General features: G+C 36.6%; 2 protein-coding genes across 2 annotated transcripts; one reads left to right on the plus strand and one right to left on the minus strand.

Annotated features, from left to right (window-relative positions):
* The first annotated feature begins 2,404 nt into the window (after nt 1–2,404).
* LOC106316788 (putative clathrin assembly protein At5g57200) lies at nt 2,405–5,614 on the plus strand. The gene is made up of 14 exons (XM_013754658.1): nt 2,405–2,572; nt 2,671–2,740; nt 2,822–2,919; nt 2,999–3,137; nt 3,206–3,333; nt 3,439–3,528; nt 3,606–3,722; nt 3,830–3,895; nt 3,983–4,063; nt 4,133–4,210; nt 4,299–4,487; nt 4,570–4,645; nt 4,719–4,852; nt 5,067–5,614. The coding sequence occupies exons 1-14, from the start codon at nt 2,483–2,485 to the stop codon at nt 5,475–5,477; spliced, it is 1,767 nt and encodes a 588-aa protein (XP_013610112.1). The 5' UTR covers nt 2,405–2,482; the 3' UTR covers nt 5,478–5,614.
* A 622-nt stretch (nt 5,615–6,236) lies between these two features.
* LOC106319155 (TBC1 domain family member 5 homolog B) lies at nt 6,237–9,337 on the minus strand. Its single transcript, XM_013757401.1, has 5 exons — nt 9,025–9,337; nt 8,827–8,930; nt 8,561–8,737; nt 6,590–8,271; nt 6,237–6,511 (listed from the first exon to the last, which is right to left on the minus strand). The coding sequence occupies exons 1-5, from the start codon at nt 9,192–9,194 to the stop codon at nt 6,386–6,388; spliced, it is 2,259 nt and encodes a 752-aa protein (XP_013612855.1). The 5' UTR covers nt 9,195–9,337; the 3' UTR covers nt 6,237–6,385.
* Nucleotides 9,338–20,030: the final 10,693 nt, after the last annotated feature.

The following is a 20,030-nucleotide window of genomic DNA, read 5'->3' on the forward strand; positions in this document are numbered from 1 at the left end:
CGGCCGCCTAGACGGCCGCCTAGACGGCCGCCTAGACGGCTAGGCGGCCGATTTTTAGAACAGGGACTAAAACTAAATACTGTAATGGAGTAGGTTGAAATAAAAATAAATACCAATAGATCTATTGGTGTTTTTGTCAAAAATATTCTCAAGCACATGCTTTATGTGTTTTTAGTAAAGGCAATCGATGGTTACAAACGCAGAGCACATTGTTACTTGTTATGGTTTGATCCATAACAATATGCGTGTGTTTTTCGTGACCCTTCATCTACGCAAGTGACAAAATTTTAATTTTGAAACAAACGAACGATTATGTATTAGAAGTGAATATTACATTTAGACATCACTAAAAATAGTCACTATAAGTTTTCACAAAATTAATGGAAATGATGTCAATTTCTGTAGAGAAGAATATGAACTTTCGATTAGAGACGTCCATCCTTATAATTAACTTAACCGATTCTAAGTAAAAGGTAAAAAAATATTATGACAAAATTATTACACGTTATTGATAGACGGTAGACTTAATCCAAGATGGATAAGAGAACAAAATCAACCAATCTATAATCCAAAATATAATCAAACCTGAAAGCGGAAACATTTGGCATGAACAAACAGTTTGATAAAAAAAATTGTTTTCAGCAGTTCGATTACATAAGATATTACATAAAAAGTTTCTCTAGCTAAATTGGCTATTCAATAACCTTACACTATAACCGCATCGTGGTGGTCTAGTGGTTTCCACTAGAGGAGGAGTTGCCATGTTGGTCTAGGCCAGGGATCGACTCCCCTCTAGTGCGAAATTATTAGCTCCACATGTGGCCACGTGGATATGGGCTCATGCTTACGGTCCATTTGAATACCTGGGAGAGGATCCATCCGTGGGTTGCACCTCCCACCCGGGGGTTAGGTCTGTGTCTTTAATAGACCCGGGTTTAACCTTTTTTTTTCAAAAAAAAAAAAAATTTGTATGCGAAGCATAATATAACACGAGAACTTTTGTAGAACGAGATATTCTTTTTTGATTGAACCTTCATTAATAGAGCATTGAGTCTCACATGGCCAACAAAGGGGAGTTTAACAAACAAAAGAGAACTGCTTTAGCTAAGGAATCAACCTCAGAGTTACCCAAACGGAGAACAAAACTAAAAGAGATATTCTCAAAGGAATTACATATATAGGATACAAATATCGTGAAGTAAACCTTAGAGCTTGATACACTTGCCATGAGAAGTAAGCAAGGAAACGAGGGTCTTAGAATCCGATAACCTCGAGTGTCTCTTATAAACCAATTGGTTTAAGTAAGATTGTAGGATGTCCCCTTACAGTATATTTGATAAACCAATTGGTTTAAAGACCACCAAGATTATTATATAGATGGCCCCCTTAGAATCTCAAATAATGTAGGGTAATTGATTTTCTAATGATCTGGAACATTTCATTAGTAAGATTCACGTAGAAATTAATTGTTAAAGAATTATTGTAAGGGGACTTGACAGAAATAAAACTAATTCACAGACACACGTCACCCACCATTACTCTATCACCAATGTTATTTTAGTATATTTTGGATGGTTCGCGCGCGAGTTTGTTGGCTAGTAACGGGTGTTTATCTTCTGGATAACATTTTTTTTTTTGTCAACCGAAGTGCCAGACCGGAACCCAGACATCTCTCGAGGTCCGCAGCAGCCATGTCATTTCCACCCCAGAAGTAGCAGAGTGGGCCCGGGTGGCCCGGCGTAAGGGTATATCTGAAGGGGAGGTTCAAACTCGCAGCCCTTAGGACCATTGCGAGCTGCCTCACACCACTCGACCACTAACGTCGGATTTATCTTCTGGATAACATGACAAACAATTAATATTTTATTATTTTGACAATTTTACAACCAACTATTTTACTTGTGATACTTAGATCAATAATTATTAATAATTCTATTTTTTTTCACCACCACATAAACCATCTTGTGAAAATCCAGGAAATTTGACCATTATACCATTCGAAATTGTAATAATGTGTATAATTATTAATAATTTTTTTTCCTAGAGTTCGAAATCTAAATTTCTTAATAGAAAAGTATTTATGAATTGAATTCTTAGTCATACAACATGATTAAAGATACATTTAGTTGTTGTCAAAAAAAAGGTTTGCAAAGTCTAAAACATATACAGCATATGAAATGGATAAACGAGTAATTTGATTTTGTGAGCGATAATATGGACGAGCTATTGGTTTAAATAAATACTCACAGAAGAAGAATCTATTAATATATAAATGATTATTGAAAAAAAAGGAAATGATCCAGATCATTAGTATTCTGTTACGCACGTTTTGAGGGGAGACAAAGAAGAAAGTCTGTTATCGTGTTTCCGTTTATTGTTACATACAGAGAGAGAGAGAGAGAAAGAGAGAGAGAGAGCCATTGAACCAAAAACAAAACATATCTCATCATCCTCTCTGTTTCTCGAAAACCGTCTTCGCTCGATGGGAACGTTCACGAGCCTACGAAAAGCCTATGGAGCGCTCAAGGATTCCACCACCGTAGGTCTCGCTAAGGTCAACAGCGAATTCAAGGTCAGATTTGAATGCATCACCATTTCTTTTGGCAATGTTTTGGTTATATATGATCGATTCATGTTTCTTGATTTTTCGATCGTGTTATACATGTATAGGATTTAGATATTGCGATCGTCAAGGCAACGAATCATGTTGAATCTCCTCCGAAAGAACGTCATGTTCGTAGTAAGTTTCCTTTGCTTTTTCTCAAAAGCCGTGACATCGTCGGAGAATTTTAACGACGTACGTGGTTATATATTTATGCAGAAATATTCTCGGCGACATCTGCAATACAACCACGAGCAGATGTTGCTTACTGCATTCATGCATTGTCAAAGAGATTGTCCAAAACTCGCACCTGGGTCGTAAGTTTTCACTTTCACCGACAAAGAATGTAAAATTGCGTTTATGGTTTGACAAACACACACACGTGTACATGTACAGGTAGCAATGAAGGTGTTAATAGTAATTCACAGAACATTAAGAGAAGGTGATCCTACATTTAGAGAAGAGCTTCTTAATTACTCACACAGACGACATATTCTCAGAATCTCTAACTTCAAAGACGATACAAGTCCTCTTGGTAATTTTTTTCATTTTTTTTTGGTGTTTCTACCACTTTGGAAACTTGACCTATACTCTTTGATGCAGCTTGGGATTGCTCTGCATGGGTTAGAACATACGCGCTCTTTCTTGAAGAGCGGCTTGAATGTTACCGTGTTTTGAAGTATGACATAGAGGCAGAGCGTTTGCCAAAAGGTGCAGGTGCAGCTTCCAAGGTCTGTCTATTAATTGCTTCTCATCATCAAGAACACAGTCAAAACATTTATTACAAAATATTTTACCAGAAAGAAAGTAATAATTGTGTTTTAATTATCGTGTAGACACATAGGACAAGGATGTTGTCTGGTGAAGATCTGTTAGAACAGTTACCTGCGTTACAACAGCTTCTTTACCGGCTTATTGGATGTCAAGTAAAGTCATCATGTTTTTACACTTTTGTTCATGCACTGGAGAAGATTTTCTTCCTTATTTGTTTTCAGTTTTGCAGCCTGAAGGAGCAGCTTATAGCAACTATCTAATCCAGTATGCTATTGCTTTGGTGCTTAAAGAAAGCTTCAAAATCTATTGTGCCATCAACGATGGAATCATTAACCTTGTTGACATGGTTTGCTTTTCTTTTAAAAAATGAAGTTTCATTTTCTGATTTTTGGTTCTCTGTTTGCTTTATATTCAAAGAATATTTTGAATATTTATTTCTATGTGTCACTTTAGTTCTTTGAGATGACAAGACATGATGCAGTTAAAGCTCTGAACATATACAAACGGGCTGGTCAACAGGTGAAGCAACACCCTTTTCTGGAATGTTTTAAGATTGTTTTCATAGGCGTTAATTAAGCTTTGCTCTTGATGTTTTTATTTGCATAGGCTGAGAATTTGGCTGAGTTTTATGATTACTGCAAGGGGCTAGAGCTCGCTAGGAACTTTCAGTTCCCTACCTTAAGACAGGTTGGTTCTTAGCTTTTTGTATACTGATGTGTGTTTCACTTCTGACTTGCCTAAAAAAACTGGTTACAGCCTCCTCCATCGTTTCTTGCAACAATGGAAGAGTACATCAAAGAAGCGCCTCAGAGTGGTTCTGTACAGAAAAAACTTGTAAAACATGAATTTCATCTCATCATATTCTCAATTCATTTGAACAATCTCCATATAGTTTGACATTTTGGTATTCTTGTATTAACAGGAGTATGAGGAAAAAGAGGAGGAACCAGAACCACAAGAAGAAGAACAACCTGAAGAACCTGCAGAAGATGAAAACCAAAACACAGAAACTGATCAGCCGCTTATCGAAGAAGAGGAAGAAGAACCTATAGAGGAGAAAGAACAGGAAGAAGTTAAACCTTCACCGTTGATAGACACTGATGACTTACTGGTGATTCTTCTTCAATATCACACTACACATTTGTAAAACCAAACCTCAAAACTCATTGAGCCTTTTCTTTGCATTTGTACAGGGTCTAAATGAAATAAACCCACAAGCTGCAGAGATTGAAGAAAGAAACGCATTGGCTCTTGCCATTTATCCACCTGGTAGAGACAGAAAAACTAACACATTACTAAATGTAGGAAGAGATCAGAATTGATAAAAACATTTTATGTGCAGGACATGAAACTTCAGGCCCATCTAATAGTCTAAGCTTGATAGAAGCTGGCGGAAGTGGTTGGGAGCTTGCATTAGTCACACCACAAAACAACAACAATAACAACAATCCTCGTCCCACAGTAGCAACAAAACTCGTAAGTTTCTCATTCGAAATTTCTATTTTGGATCTGAGATTTATATAGGAGGCCATAAACATTTTTACTTTAATCGTAATTAAAAAGTTCAACACGGACATGTGATCCATGTATAATGCTTATTAAAATTTGGGGCAATCCGATTGTCCACAGAACCGGCCCGTAACTAAAGATAAATTTATATTTCTAACTCACATGGTGTCACTATTTATAGGGCGGAGGATTTGACAATCTTCTACTAGACAGTCTCTACGAAGACGATACAGCAAGAAGACAGATCCAATTAACCAATGCAGGCTACGGATTTGGAGCCACGGCTACACACGGAGAACCACACTCATCGAACCCGAACCCGTTTGGGATGCAACAAGATCCTTTCGCAATGTCTAGTAACATGGCTCCACCAACCAATGTTCAAATGGCAATGCAACAGCAGCAAATGATGATGATGAATAATAATCAAAATCCATATAACAACAACAACTATTCACCTTATCATCAGCACTTCTCATCATATCCTTCATCTTCCGCTTCTGCTAACCCTTTTGGTGATACTTTCCTTGCTCTCCCAGCTCCTCCTTCATCTTCTACTCAGCAGCAACACAACAATCATATGCTCCTTTAGGAAAGGTCTTCTCAATAACTTGTCTTTTAACTTCGATTTAACTGAGCTTATTATTATTCTTTAACTATTTTCTAGCATAAGACGTTATATATTGTTGGAATTTTTCTTCTTTTTCTTCCTTAATTTAATTATTTATTTCAGCCTAATATTTGTATTTTCCCCCTCTATTCGTGTTTTTTAATGTTCAGAAAATAGAAACCATACAAGACGATTATATATATATATATATCCGAATTTGGAGTTTTAAAATCTATTTATTTCTGTAGAAAATCAAAAACTAACTGACCGTAATTGGAGACTGAACATCAAATCAGAAAAGCAAACCTTGGAGCTTTCATGATAGCAAAAAGCGTGATTAAAGAAGACCGTTGGCTTTGACCAAAAAAACAAAGAAGACCGTTGGCAATCCTATGTAGCTTTTGGCTTTTCTTTTGAATGTGAATGTGAATGTTCTGTGTAGTAGTAGCATGTGATCTTGTTGTGGTTGGTTTGCCTCTTCTTTATTGATGGTTTTTGTTGTAAGGATGGTAATGGCTATTGGTTAATGGAATTGACATTCAGATGGAAAAAAAAAAAACAAAAGACCCTAAAGGATCAACGGTCAAGAACAAAAATGGAGGGAAGTTGTTATTAAATGCACTCTGCTCTGGTCAACACAAACCGTTGAAAACCCGTTAGGGTTAAACAAAAAGTCCAAAGAAACGCAGGTTCCTTGTGCTAGAAGAAACCTAGACCTCTAATTCTATCACACTGCTAAAGAAACAATCAAAACCCTCTTCAAAAATTCTCGTATATACAAATACACTTACTCTGTCTTCTCTCTCTCCTCCACACACACAGACACACACAGATACAAAATGAATTTTCAGATTACAAAATTAAATTACGAAACCGAGTAGTAATAAACTTTACATTTGCTCTGACAACAACATAGTTCCAAGTCTACGAAGTTCTCTCAGAGCTTCTTCAACCGTTACTCTATGGTTCTCAGCCATATTCTCCGGTGAACTTTGCTCCAACACCGACTCTAACACCTAATATATACACAAACATTCAATATAATGACTCAAGTCATGTTTTAATCTTGGTTTATAATACTCAAAACTGTTTACCTTAATATGTTCAAGCATGGAACGTCCTGTATTCTTTAACGTATCTCCATCACCTACAGTTGATTCCGAATTGGTCTTTTCTTCTTCTTCTTCTTCATGATTTATCAGTTTAGCTTCAGGTTCTACTGGTTCAGCTTCAGGTTCTTTCGGTTCAGCTTCAGGCTCTACCGCTTTAGCTTCTTTCCTCTCCGAGGTCTCCTCCCCCGTCAAACTTCTACCTAGCCTCCATAGCCTCTGGAACTTACCCGAAAGAATATTCCTATCCCTGAAGATGTTCACCACTGACTTCCCCTCAGACTCGTTCTCAGGAACCGGAAGTGGCAACTCCACGTGGTCCTCACTTTTGCCTTTATCTAAACCATTCTCCTCACACTCCCCACTTGGTGATTCAGAAACTGTAGATGACCGTTCCATATCTGAATCTGTGTCCCCTAGCTGCTTGGACAAATCATCAAGCAAACTGCGTCTAATAGGCGGCTTGTTCCCGCTTCTATCTGATGGATCAGACTCAGTCCTCGAAAGCCTAAGCTTCACTCTCTCCGACCAGCTCTTCTTCACCGTGTTCTGTCTCTGCGACGCTTTCTTCCTCCGTGCTTTTTCTTCCTCCTCCGCGCTGTTCATAACTCTCCACTTCTCTTCCCAGTAGCTCTCAGGAACTCTCCCCACAGGAGAAGAGGAAGAACCACCAAGCGAGATCGAATCAACAGACAAGCTGTGCCCTCTCATAGGCTTCCTCGACCCTTTCGGGAGCAAATCACGACGAGCATTGATCTCCAACGCTAAACTCTGCAACGACTTCGCCTTCTCGATGACTTTGCTCAAATCAATATCCTCCGGAAAGTTCAGCAGCCTCTTGAGAGAAGAGGTCGCGTTCTCAGTCGCTAGAAGAGACGATCTCAGATAGAGTATCATCGAAACCGCCATCCCCGCCACCAGAGCTCCACGTGGAGAGCTAAGGATCCTGAACTCAAACCCTGAAACAACATCATCATCCTCCTCAACAGCAGAGACTCTCTCTACCTCGGAGTTGTCAGCTGAGAATATCTCATCCCACACGGTTAAGAGATTGCTCAGAGGAAACTCTCTCCCGAACAAAACACGTAGCCAGCGTAGCGCAAAGTACTGCGGCTCAACGCCGAGCTCGACTAGATGGCTGTGGAGAGAAGCGTCGACTAGAGAGAGTAAGTAATACAATGCTGATGAAGCTTCTATCACTGGAGGCAGGCCCGTGACGGAATCGCTCGGAGCTGAGTAGACAAAGAAGTTCGCAACGGAGACAGATCCTAGAGAAGATCCACCGTACATGAGAGCATCGAACATAGAGTAGGCGTCGTGTTCCAAGAACTTCTCAGAGAGGACGATTCCTAATTCGCCTTCTGCTCCGTAAGCATCGCTCAGCAGAACAGCAGTCTGCGTCTCGGTGTCTAGCTCGTCGAAACGCTTCGGTTTTTTCTTCTTGGTTGCATGACCGTTTTCATCTCCTTCTTCTTCTTCCTCTTCTTCCATGGAATCATCTAAAACTTTCTTTATATCGAAATCATAAGCTGCGGAATCACGTTCTTGGAAGGCTAGCTCATCGAACAAATCGGTGAACTGGTCTTCGTAGTTTGATCTAACTTCCGTTAGATACTGGACATCCACTTGAAGAACGTATAGCAAAGGAGCCAATAGTTCATGCATCCCTACAAACACCAAAACAAAAGCATGTTCCCCAAATCAACTTTAACCATCGAAACCAAAAGTATCTAAAACTAACTAAGTAGTGGTAGCCTAGTGGTTAAAGAATTGAGGCACGGCATAAACCGCCTGTCACTGTTGTTGCTACTTGGCCAATTTGGGCTTGAGCTTAGTCTAATAACAGATCATCTGGTTAGTTATCCCTGACATTAGTAAATTCGGATCTGTATACACTCCAATTTATAACACTAAGTGCGTTCCTCCTCCCGATAGGGTAGAAGTATATAAACTAACCTTGTCTGTAACCGATCTCTGGATGCTTTAAACACCAAAGGAGAAGTATCCGTCTTAGCATCCCTTGACACCCAGAGGATTGAAAGTAACTCCCATGTTCCGGATACAAGCGTGAAAGATCTTGATCGAGTGTTTTCTCAAGCTCTGCGTTACGGAAGAACCTTCCCCAAGTACTATCTACACAGATACTTTTACTACATTAGAGACAAAACTGCAACTGTATGTAATTTCAATGAGGAAGTATATGTTTTATTGAATGTTGTTACCAGGATTTTGTGATAAAGGGTTATCAATGGTTAGATCTGGAGGATTGATTCCTTTCTTGGGCAAATGTGGATCAATCAACAGTCTCCTTCTCAAAGCAGCATATCTAACAAGCCAACACGTATAAAAAAAAAAATCAAAACTTTACCCTAAAGACAGAACCTTTGATGGTGAGAATGTATGTTAGGGAAAGTCAAAACCTCCTTCTGGAATCGGCGGTGACTCTTCGAAGCTCATCGATGGTGGAGGAAGGAGAAGACGGCAAGATTCCGAGGTTTATTCGCCATCGGACGCCGCGAAGCTTCTCGAAGCGGTGATCTCCGGAAGGCGAGGCGCATGTCGCTCTCTGGATTTCTTCAGAGATTGTCATGTTTGGGATAACAACACTCTTTGCTTCATCCAATCTTCGATTTTCGTGCAAAAAGACAAACGAATAGACGATTACAATCGCTAAACTTTTTTTTAGTTTCTTCCGACAAATCGAATCAGTTTGTATTCTTTGTTATGCTTTTCTTTTTTGGGTCGTGGAGATGAGAACGGTTTTGGTCTTACGGAAACGACATCGTTTCACGTTCTAGCTTCAAGTTTGTTTTTTAGCCGTCTTTTTTTCTTTTTCTCATCAAATACTTTCATTCACCGACTATTGTTTTGATACACTGATTTATCAGACCCGACCTGATACTTGAGCCACATTGGCACTACAGAATACAACTTAGTAATAGTAGACTTAAAAGTGATCTACTCCTTTACTATTCTGTCAACTGCTTTATTTCCACTTTTAGGATGAAACCTCACTTCGAAGCTTCCAATTTGTAACAAATAATGGCACATCACCTCAACTATTGGCTGCAAAATTGGCCACACATCCTCTGTTCCATTGATCATCTTGGCCAAGGATAGAGAGTCAGTTTCAAAGATGATATTTTTTAAGCCAAAATTCGCCAGTCTCAGCTCCCCATTGTAAGGCCTCTCTACCTATGCTATAATTGTTGATCTCACCTTCATTACAGCTCGAACTTCTGCCCACAGAACCTCACCGGCTTCATCCCTGCATATCCTATCTCTGTCTTTGCACCATGCACCATCACTGTTACACTTCACCCAGTTCAAAGGAGGGGGTTTCCAAGGACTTATGTATACAATTTTTACAAATTACAAAATAATAAATATAAATTAAATAATTAAAAATCAGTAACTATTACGTATATAATTAAATAGGTACAAACATATAAATAATTTTTATTAATCCAAACAATATTTTTTTTCTATTTGATATGATATGTAATTAAATTTAAATGATATTAACATATATATAGTATATGTTATTATTAATATCTATTAAATGATACTTTCTACTCATATGGTTTTTTTTTTTATCATTTGTATCTTTTATAGAAAAAACTTTAAATTACTGATAACAAAATTTTCATTGTGAGATTATAGTTTTAATAATTTATAATTTAAAAAATCAAGTTGTCAATATTTGTTCAAAGATTTTATTAAAAATATTTTCCCAAAGTAAATTTCGAAATTAAAATATTTATGTATTTTTATATGGTATATAGTTTAATTTACAATGATATATATATATATATATATGTATCTTTTAATCTTAATACTTATCAAATGAAACTTTCTACTTATATGATTTTGTAAATATTTGTATCTTGTCATAATAAAAAATTTAAACCATGGATCATAAACTTTGAGTGTGAGACTTTTAATAGCTTTAGGAATTTATAGTTGTTTTTTTAATTCAAAATATAATATATACATAAAAATCTATTTTTTTTATTATATGGTTAATTTGGTTGCTTAATTTCTTTTAATAGTTTAAAATTAAACAAATATGATAGAAGATACACTAATTTTTTATCAAATCTTTATTATTTAAAATTATTAATTTTCATATATTCTTTAGATACATTAGGCAATTCCGTAATTTTATTTAAGGAAATAATGAAAAAAATTAATAATGAATTTATGGTTAGATACTTTTAATATTTTAGATACATTTAGATAGACCAACTTATTTGTCTAAGGATTCTAAGAATCATTGTGATAACATGTGGTTGCAAAAAAATGTTGTAATGCTTCTTAATTAATATATAAAAGATGAAAATATATTGATTGGAATTAGAAGAATATGATCCAACAGTAAAAACTAAAGATGTATTATCATATGATTCATTTTTACTCTTTTCAAAACTAGATTCAAGGTTAATATAATTTAATGTTTTCCTTAAAAAAAAAGCAAGGGTGCATTAATAGAATCCAATGATCATTTTAAACAAAATCAATTTTATGTTAAAAAGAATGTAAATGATGTGTGTCAAAGTTTAGATCAACATGCACTTAAATGATTGGGTGTAAAATGTTACAATGCAATTTTATCGATGGTATTGCTGTCATAGATTGGTGTGATCATTGAAATTTGTGGAAAGGGACAGATGAAGTTAGTAAACATTTGTCTGATAGATGAATATTGGTTTTTTTTACTCAACATTCATAAATTCATTCAATCCAAATGTTTACACACATAGTTTATCAACTTCAACATGAGATTTAATCCAATCAGGCATGACAAAAAACAAGAATGAAACATTATTCTCTAAAGAGATAGCCTTCCTTGCAAGTCTATCTGCAGCTATATTCCCCTCTCGACACTTAAAGACCACATGATGAACTTCTATCTTCTTGAGCAATTGGAAAGAGTCCTCTATATAAGACTGATATTTGGTCTTCTATTCCCTTCACTGAAGGCTTGCACCAGCTCTTTACAATCTGATTCAAAAATGATATTTGTGTAGTTAAGCTTTACCATCGATAAAATTGTCCATCTTAATGCTTCAGCTTTATTCTCTCAATACATGGAGTCCTATAGCTCCACTCCAAATGACAATTCCACATAGATCTCTGAGAATCCACCCTACACCGCATTGATATTTCTTTTAATCCCATGACCCATCAACATTATATTTGAGCCATGATTGCGGCGGTGGAGTCCATTTTCAGCGGCTCTTATTACAGGGACTGCACTTGTTGTTTCAACCTTCAAATCATCACATTTTCTCCATTCCTCCACATCCAATCTCAGTCCATCAAGATCATCTCCTCTGAATATATAACTATTTCTACTCTTCCACAATCTCCACAAAATCCAAGGACCTATTTTCCTCCAAACTTCATCCTTCTTTTCACATACTGCCAATGATAGAATCCAATAGATATTTGCATAAAAAGACTCAGTTCAGTCGCCACTAGGTTGAGCAAGAATCGGAGATAAAGCCCATACAAGGCGGGCGTAGGGACATGTGAAGAAAATATGGTTCAAAGTCTCATCCTTATCTTGACATCGAGAGCATACTCCATCCCTCGCTAGATGCATATATCTCATAGTGGCTCCAACAGATAGACAATCACTCGAGCATCTCCATATAGAGTGCTTTATTTTAGGACAAATGTCTACCTTCCATACCAATTGAAAATAGCTGTCTAAGCTCGGTTGGACAACTTCAAATCAGTTTCTTCTTTCAGTAGGTTGGTGGCAACCCAATACGCTGATTTGACCGTGTAGTGCCCTGACTTAGAGTAGTCCCAATAGTATGCATCCCTACATTCCAGTCTTACAGGCCTCACTGTTTCCATTCTTTTCTGGTCCTCCTCGTTTAGCGTCTCTTATAAAAGATCAAAATTTCACTCTCTAATTTCAGGGGCGGTGAAGTCTTTAACTCTCACACCATGTGATAATTGATACTGATGTTGAGGGGGAATCATGTTTAGAGAGGTGAGTGGCATGGCCGGTCTGTCGCCAAGCCAAGAATCTTCCCAGATCAGAGTGTTTTATCCATTGCCTATAATCGCTCTGGCGCCCGCTTTAATTAGTTTTTGGGCTGCATGAAGGCGTTTTCAGGCATAAGACAGTCGGGAACCCAAAGAGGTGTCTAAAATAGTAGCTAGTCTTCTGAAAGTATATGGCTTTGAAAACTCTCGCCACCAGGTAGTCTTTCTTAGTGAGCATTTTCTAGACATGTTTCCCAAGCATTGCTAGATTGAAGACTTCAAGGTCTTTGAAACCAAGCCCTCCAACATCTTTCAGCTTGCATAAATGCTTCCAGCTTTAGATTCCCTTGAGTTTCTCCACCAGAAGTTATCTAAGATTTTCTCTGTTTGTTGACAAATAGTTTTGGGGAGAAAGAAACATGACATAGAGCCATTGTAACTGCTTTAAGCAGAACTTCTTTGCCAGCGGGAGATAAGAAGATGTTTTGCCAACTATAAACCTTTTGTTGGAGCTTCTCTTTAAAATAAATGAGTGTGGATACTTTTGATCCTCCAAAGATTATGGCAGTCCTAAGTAGATATCATTCCCACCATCTTAGACAATTTATGTTTTCTGTTTTATGGCTTCTCTTCTGTGTTGTGGGATTTTCTTTCCAAAGTACACACTGAATTTTTGATAATTAATCCTTTGCCATGAAGCTAAGTTGTATTTCTTTAGAATTTCCATCAGCTGGTGAATCTCTGCATCATTTTCTTTGCAGTAGAACATGTTGTCATCAGCAAAGAAAAGATGAGAGATTGAGGGGGCCTTTCTAGCAACCTTCAGACCAGTAATGTTTTTATCCACTTCAGCCTTCTTCAGCATCCTCACAAGCATTTCAGTGAAAATAATGAACAGATATGGGGTCAAAGGGTCCCCCTGTCGGATACCACGAGAGGGTATAATGTTTCCATAAGCATGGCCGTTGATCAGAATTTGATAAGAGACAGTAAAGACACATTTCATAATTAATTTGATCCACTTATCTGTAGATCCAAGAACTCTGAGCGCTCACTCCAAGAAACTCTATCCCACCCTATCAAATGATTTTGATATGCCTGTTTTAATGGCTATGAACTCTTTAGAGCATTTATTCTCGGATTTGAGAGCATGGAGCATCTCGTGAGCAATTAAGATATTTCCATGGATGATTCGGTCATGGAAAAATGCAGCATTTGTTTCAGAAATGAGCTGAGGAAGAACTTTCTTAAGTCTCTCTGCCAAAAATTTTGCAACAATTTTATAGGCAACATTACTAAGACTAATCGGCCGAAACTCCTGCATCCTATTTGCTCCCAGCTTCTTCGGAGTAAGACAGATATTGGTCTTATTAATCTCATTTTCCAGCTCGGCAGTTCTGAAGAGAATGTCAACCATGCTCCACAGATCTTCACCAACACTCCCAAAACTGGTATCTTCACCAACACTCCCAAAACTGGTGGTAGAAGAATGCATTCATTCCATTTAGACCAGGGCATTTATGAGGATTTATATCCAATACTGCTCTATGCACTTCATCTTGGGTAACCGGCGACATAAGCATCTCGTTTTGCTGATGAGTGATATACCATGGATTTTACCCACTTTCAGCCATGGTATATAAGTGTTTTAAGATATAATTATTATGTTTTGGAGTCTTTTTAGTAGGGGTTATTGGTTGTTGTATTTTAATGGATTTGAAAATTCGAACTAAATCTAGTGTTATTGGTTCTATGATTTTCAAATCTGTATTAAAATCATGTGTTATTGATTTAATGATTCATAAATTCTGTATCAAATCAAGTGTTATTCAATCGTACGGATTTACTAATATATTTGATTTTATAATGGATTTTAATGGATTTGTTTGGATTTTTTAGTTAAAAATACAAAGACTCAAATCCGAGGAAAAACCTCCGTATTTGCATATTTTACTTGGATTTATAAATACTATATGGATTTCTAAATCAATCAAAATATATAAACCAATAACACCTCCTTAGAATATTTACAGGTTCAGGTACGTTATGGGGATTTTGGTATCTTTTGGAGCCTTTTTGAGTGCAGAGCTGCACAGACGCGTCAGATGTTTAGCTATGGATGGAGAATTTTCCACTGTTAGACTGAGCTCATATTTGACACAAGATATAGATTTGAGTTAGATTTTCAATGCCACCGGTCTGAGGTCAATCAGAATCCTGTAGCAGAATTTATGCATGTTTTACTGAATAGTGGTCAGTCTGCTTCGCGAGAGGAAGCTGTCGAGTAGATGAAGGACTGTCGATCGATGAAACAGCATTGGTGTCGATCGACAGTGATGCCAGAACGTGGGCCAAGCATATTTCAAGACCGATTGAAGCCCATAAGCCACATAAAGTTACCAAAATACCCATGGACGACCAGAAACCCTATTTATGTATTTCAAAGCCATTGTTGACGGCAACAAGCTTTCTATTATCTTAGGTTTGGAGAGAAGATCAATTCTCCTTCAGAGATTGATTGGAACTCCATTGGTTTTATCATTGATTTCTTATTTATTATATTATTCACACTATGATTTGTGTTATTGCTTTTATGTCTGAGTAATCATCTTGTTAGATTTAGGGATTTCATGAGCTTAATGTCAAACTGATAATAAATTAGGATTGCTAGATTATCTATATATCTCTACACCAGGGTGATTTGTAATACTAGGATCTGGAATAGTTAGAATAGCACGACAGTGTGACTAATTCTTTGAACCTAGAATCATAGGATAGTTGAGAGGCACGAAAGTGCAATCAATTAACGGAACCCGAACTCTGCTGGATTAGATACCTAGGCGCATACGAGAGTTGGTCTAGGAATCTAGTTGAACTTAATCGATTAGGTCGTTAATGCTTATCTGAGGAAGCATTGATCGACGCTCAGGCCATAGGATCGATCGACGCTCGCTCCAAGTCAATAAGCAACATCTCAGACTGGACTTAGACATCTGATTAGCAATTGCATACGAAAGCTGGATTGCTTACTTATTAAAATCGAGTTCTAGAATTGAATCTATAAACCATTAGCATCCTTGAATTGTAGTTTTGAATCTCTTGATTGATAAATCCTTAGGTCTAGCTATTTCTCCAAATTGTTTACAACCTCAATCAACCAATCGAATAACTACTTTGTTCACCTTGATTTCATTCATTTACTGCTTTATAAACTGTTTGCCTAGCTTAATCTTGATTTCTATAGTCTATTGTGTGCGCTAGCTTTTTGTGGATTCGATCCCTAAGTACTACAATTGAACATCTTATTTGAGAGAGTAAAATCACTCCTTAGGGTGATTTGAGTGATATCAATGAGATACACTTGGGTAAACCTCAAAGCACACATCATGATCCTCCAGCACAATACTAACATCTTCAGATGTGAAAAACTTCTTGAAATACTCTTCGCCACTCTACCAAGGTCTCTCTGCTAGCCACTCTTTGTCATGATCATCAATAAGCTTCTTGATCATGTTATTAGCCCGTCTATCCTGGTATTTCGATCACCGTTTCCCAACTAAAGAATTCGGCTTTTCATTGCTAGAAGAGCTCCTCATTCCGATATTCCTTGTTCAGCTCACTCATCAGTCTATTGAGCTCCTGATGATTCAGTGGAATACTTCTGGTAATCAGATCAATCTCATGATGGAACTCTCTGATCTGAATCGCTGAGTTAGGTCTGTTTCTCCTCTTCCAACCAGAGATGGCTTTTCTACGGTCTCTGATTAAATCCATGACCTTTGTTCCTCGTCTTCCTCTTGCTTCTCTCCAGCAGTTAACAATCTCTTCTTTAAACCCCTCCTTGAAGAAAAGCCTTTGATCATACTTGAAGACAGACCAATTTCTCCATTGATCCTCCAGCAGGCAGATAATGAGGGGGCTGTGATCTGAGCTGACCTTATGGAGATAGCTAGCAGCTGCACTCCAAAATAGCTCCATCCATTCTTGGTTTGCTATAGTTCTATCAGGTCTAGTTACATTGTAACTGTTAAACAAATGTCTTTATTTACTTAAATTATCTTTTATGTTATTTCATGTGTTATAAAGAGAAGTTTAATTATTCTTTTAAAACAATGTTCATTTCTTATCCGATGATCGGTTTGTTAAATCTTCGCTCTTCCACCTGTGAACAATGCAAAATCAGTATTTTTGTCTGACCTAGTTGGACAAGTGACCTAATATAATTTATAAACGTGAATACTAAAGTTTGTGGATTCAAGATTCATCATATGATTTCGCGTTAAGATGATAACAAAGATATAGGGACTCTAAACCTTCTTCCCTCTAATGTTCTTTCGTAAAACTTCTTGTGCACCTACCTTCTACAAACTTTCTGTATAGTCGTCATCTATTCATCTTTCTTACTTGAACAACCATTTTGAGAGATCCCGCCATGATTTCGGACTGTACTGTTTCAGTTTATCTACTCCATTAGTTCTCACATAGAATGAAAAACATGCAAAGATTCCAACATGAATCATTCAATCATGCTTATTCGAGTACACTGGTTGATGGGCTAGGTTGGCGTTGGAGCCAGTTTCAGGTTTAGCTAAACTGAACGTATTAACTAGACGTATTAACCAATCAGTCATAATATAGTGGTAAGAATTAAGTTGTAGTAAAACGTGAACATGACGGTACTGAATTTGTTTTTATCAGAAACAGAGTTGATGTTATTTGGATAAACGACATGAGACCATGATTTAAGTTTTATTTAAAAATTCAGAACCAAATTTTATTTCACTTCAAAAATTGGATTTTTGTTCAGATTAGGAATATTAAATAGGGCTTTCTCTAAATGGACATAAACGGGCCTAGTGCAATTTTTGTGTCCGTTAACAGCCCGTTTACTTAACAATCTTAAACAGGCTTAGTCAGGTTTGTCCGTCTATGTTTGTTTAATAAACGGGTTTCAATGAAAATAAAAGGACAGCCCGCTTAGTCCGTTTAAATTATTTTCACAACTCTAAAAGTCTCTAACCCAATCTTGTTTTCATTGAATCAACTCCTTGCCTCCTTTCATCAAAATATAAAAATGTTCTTTTCATGAGGTTCTGGATTGAATCGGGAAAGGTTTTGATTTGTCTTTCGGCATACATCTCGTGTCTTCTTCTTCACTCTCTCTTCCTCACATCTTAGATACTATCAAATTTTGTTTTTAAAAGAAAGAATTATCACTGAAACTGATTTCGTTACTATTCTTTCAAGTATTTTGTGGGTTTGTGTAAAATGGGTTATTGCTTTATTTTACATCGAGTTATGGATATGGGTTTTTAAATCTTTCTTTGTGTTCTGTAATTTATTTTTTTCATCATTGGCATTTGCAGTTAAAGGTTGTTCCAAGTGGAAACCCTCCTTCTGGTTTGAATGCACTTGTCCTAGCATGTGAGTGGTTTGTTTTGACTTTTGAGCATTAGTTTGTTTCGGGGTGAAGTTCAGAGTATATAATTTAAATATGTAGAAAGTGGTCTTAGAATGAGTAACGATATGTAGCCTTAAAGTGGTCTTAGAAAAGTGGTTATTTAAATGGTTCCAAGTTGTTCTTAGGTTTAAAGATGTAGTCTTTATGGTTTGTGCTGTGACTAGAATGAGTAATGTCGCCACTTTCAGTCACCATGTGTTCATGACTTGTGAACTTTTAATCTCTGAATTTTTTTTCATTTTTTTGTAGAGATGGATTCTGAATTTGAACATACTATAACGCTTCTTGATGCTCAGCATGAGTATATGGACATAAATGAGGAGGATGCTGAATTTGATGAAGACTCGATGGAACCAAAAGCAGAAAATCAAGCAACTGCAGCGACTCAAGCAACTACAGCGACTCAAGCAACTGAAGCGACTAAACCTCAACGTAAGCATCGAAAAACTTCATCTGTTTGGAAAGATTTTATATTAGTGGGGAGAAGAGGATGGAAAAGAAAGGGCTAAGAGCATTCACCGTGATTCAAAATTAGTGGTTAATAGTAAAATTCATGGTATAAATCATTTGAAGTGACACTTAGAGATTTGTTCTAAGATGCCTAATAATGATAGGTTATGATTTGATTATGGACAGGTCTTGGTAGTACAAGAAAGAAAAGAGTTAACATTAAGTTTATGTTATGGATGAAGAGTGACTTGCTATGAAGTGTGAACTTTACATTTTAATTATGTTATAATTTTGTAAACTATGAATTTTTAGTTGAATTGTGATTTGTAAACTTTGAATTTTTAGCTGAAATAAAACAATGTAATATTCAATGTTATGATTATGGACTTCTATTTTATTTGATAGGTTTGATTGATTGTTCAGATACCTCCTATCACTAAAAGATATTAACAAGCGCATCACTAATGTGAAGTCCGTCGGATAGTTATCGTATATGTGGGATAAGGACGATGTATACGCTGATGAAGTCAGTGATTAGAAAGTAAAGTTATTATTTTCAAAAAAAGTGCCGCCTTGTTGATACTAGGGGCATTGCCTCCGCGCAAGCGCGGGGTTGTGGACAAAGTTTTTGTTTCATCTCAATATTTATTAGGATTATTGTAGCTGTGAATTTTGCGTTTTGGGTTGATCATTGGTTTTCAAGTTTTTTATTGTTATAGGGTTAGAGTTGTGATGATGAAATGTGTATGCCTTGTTCTCCACTCATGAAGGACTAAACTGTGTTAGTAATGTGATTGATATAGTTCATGGTGTTGTTTGCTGTGTCATTGAGACTTATTGTTTGTTTGTCTTTTTAATTTGTTACTTGTACTGTTGAGATTACATAAATTATATTAAGATTGTTGAGAGTACCTTTTGTTTCTGGATATTTTTCTCCAGTTTAGTTGTGTAAGTTGTGTGTATTAAGTAATAAATTTTTTTATTATTATTATGTTGGTTATATGTTTATTTTTATTTTTAAACTTGTTGTTTTTACCAAACCTTTAAAACAAATACACGAAGACTTGTAGAAATAACTATAAAATGAGTGACAATTAGTATTTGAGCCTTAATGGGTTTTAAACGAATATATGCATTTCTCGTAAGAAGACAATAACATTGGCCTGCTGACATTGAGCATGTAAGCTATTTTCATTAGACAAGAAGAGTGAGCAGGTGGAGATATTGTTGCCGCCTTTGTGTCTGTTGGGATTGTCTCTTATATCTCATGATGTGGATGTGTTTGTTTCTCTTTTATTTGGTGGGTAATATAAAAATAAAAATCATTGTTAGTTGTATTTATCAGAGTTTGTAACTTATTCTATTTTTTTGTTTAGGTAATTTCACTGATCTTGGTTGTCGTCTTCGTCTTCTTCGTAAGCATCTGCAAAAGTAATTTTGCAAATTGTTAAATAGCTGACCGTGTAGTTTATATTTGTTTAGTTGGCTCAATGTATGTATCGTTGAGTTTTA

The sequence above is a fragment of the Brassica oleracea genome, chromosome C9 (assembly GCF_000695525.1).
Source record: "Brassica oleracea var. oleracea cultivar TO1000 chromosome C9, BOL, whole genome shotgun sequence".
Lineage (NCBI taxonomy): Eukaryota > Viridiplantae > Streptophyta > Magnoliopsida > Brassicales > Brassicaceae > Brassica > Brassica oleracea.

Coding starts and splice junctions, on each gene's coding strand:
- LOC106316788 (XM_013754658.1), top strand. CDS start 2,483: ATGGGAACGTTCACGAGCCTACGAAAAGCCTATGGAGCGCTCAAGGAT. Junction 2,741..2,821: donor GAAAGAACGTCATGTTCGTA/GTAAGTTTCCTT, acceptor ATATTTATGCAG/AAATATTCTCGGCGACATCT. Junction 4,488..4,569: donor TAGACACTGATGACTTACTG/GTGATTCTTCTT, acceptor GCATTTGTACAG/GGTCTAAATGAAATAAACCC.
- LOC106319155 (XM_013757401.1), bottom strand. CDS start 9,194: ATGACAATCTCTGAAGAAATCCAGAGAGCGACATGCGCCTCGCCTTCC. Junction 8,272..8,560: donor AGAGATCGGTTACAGACAAG/GTTAGTTTATAT, acceptor TGGTGTTTGTAG/GGATGCATGAACTATTGGCT. Junction 6,512..6,589: donor CCATGCTTGAACATATTAAG/GTAAACAGTTTT, acceptor TGTATATATTAG/GTGTTAGAGTCGGTGTTGGA.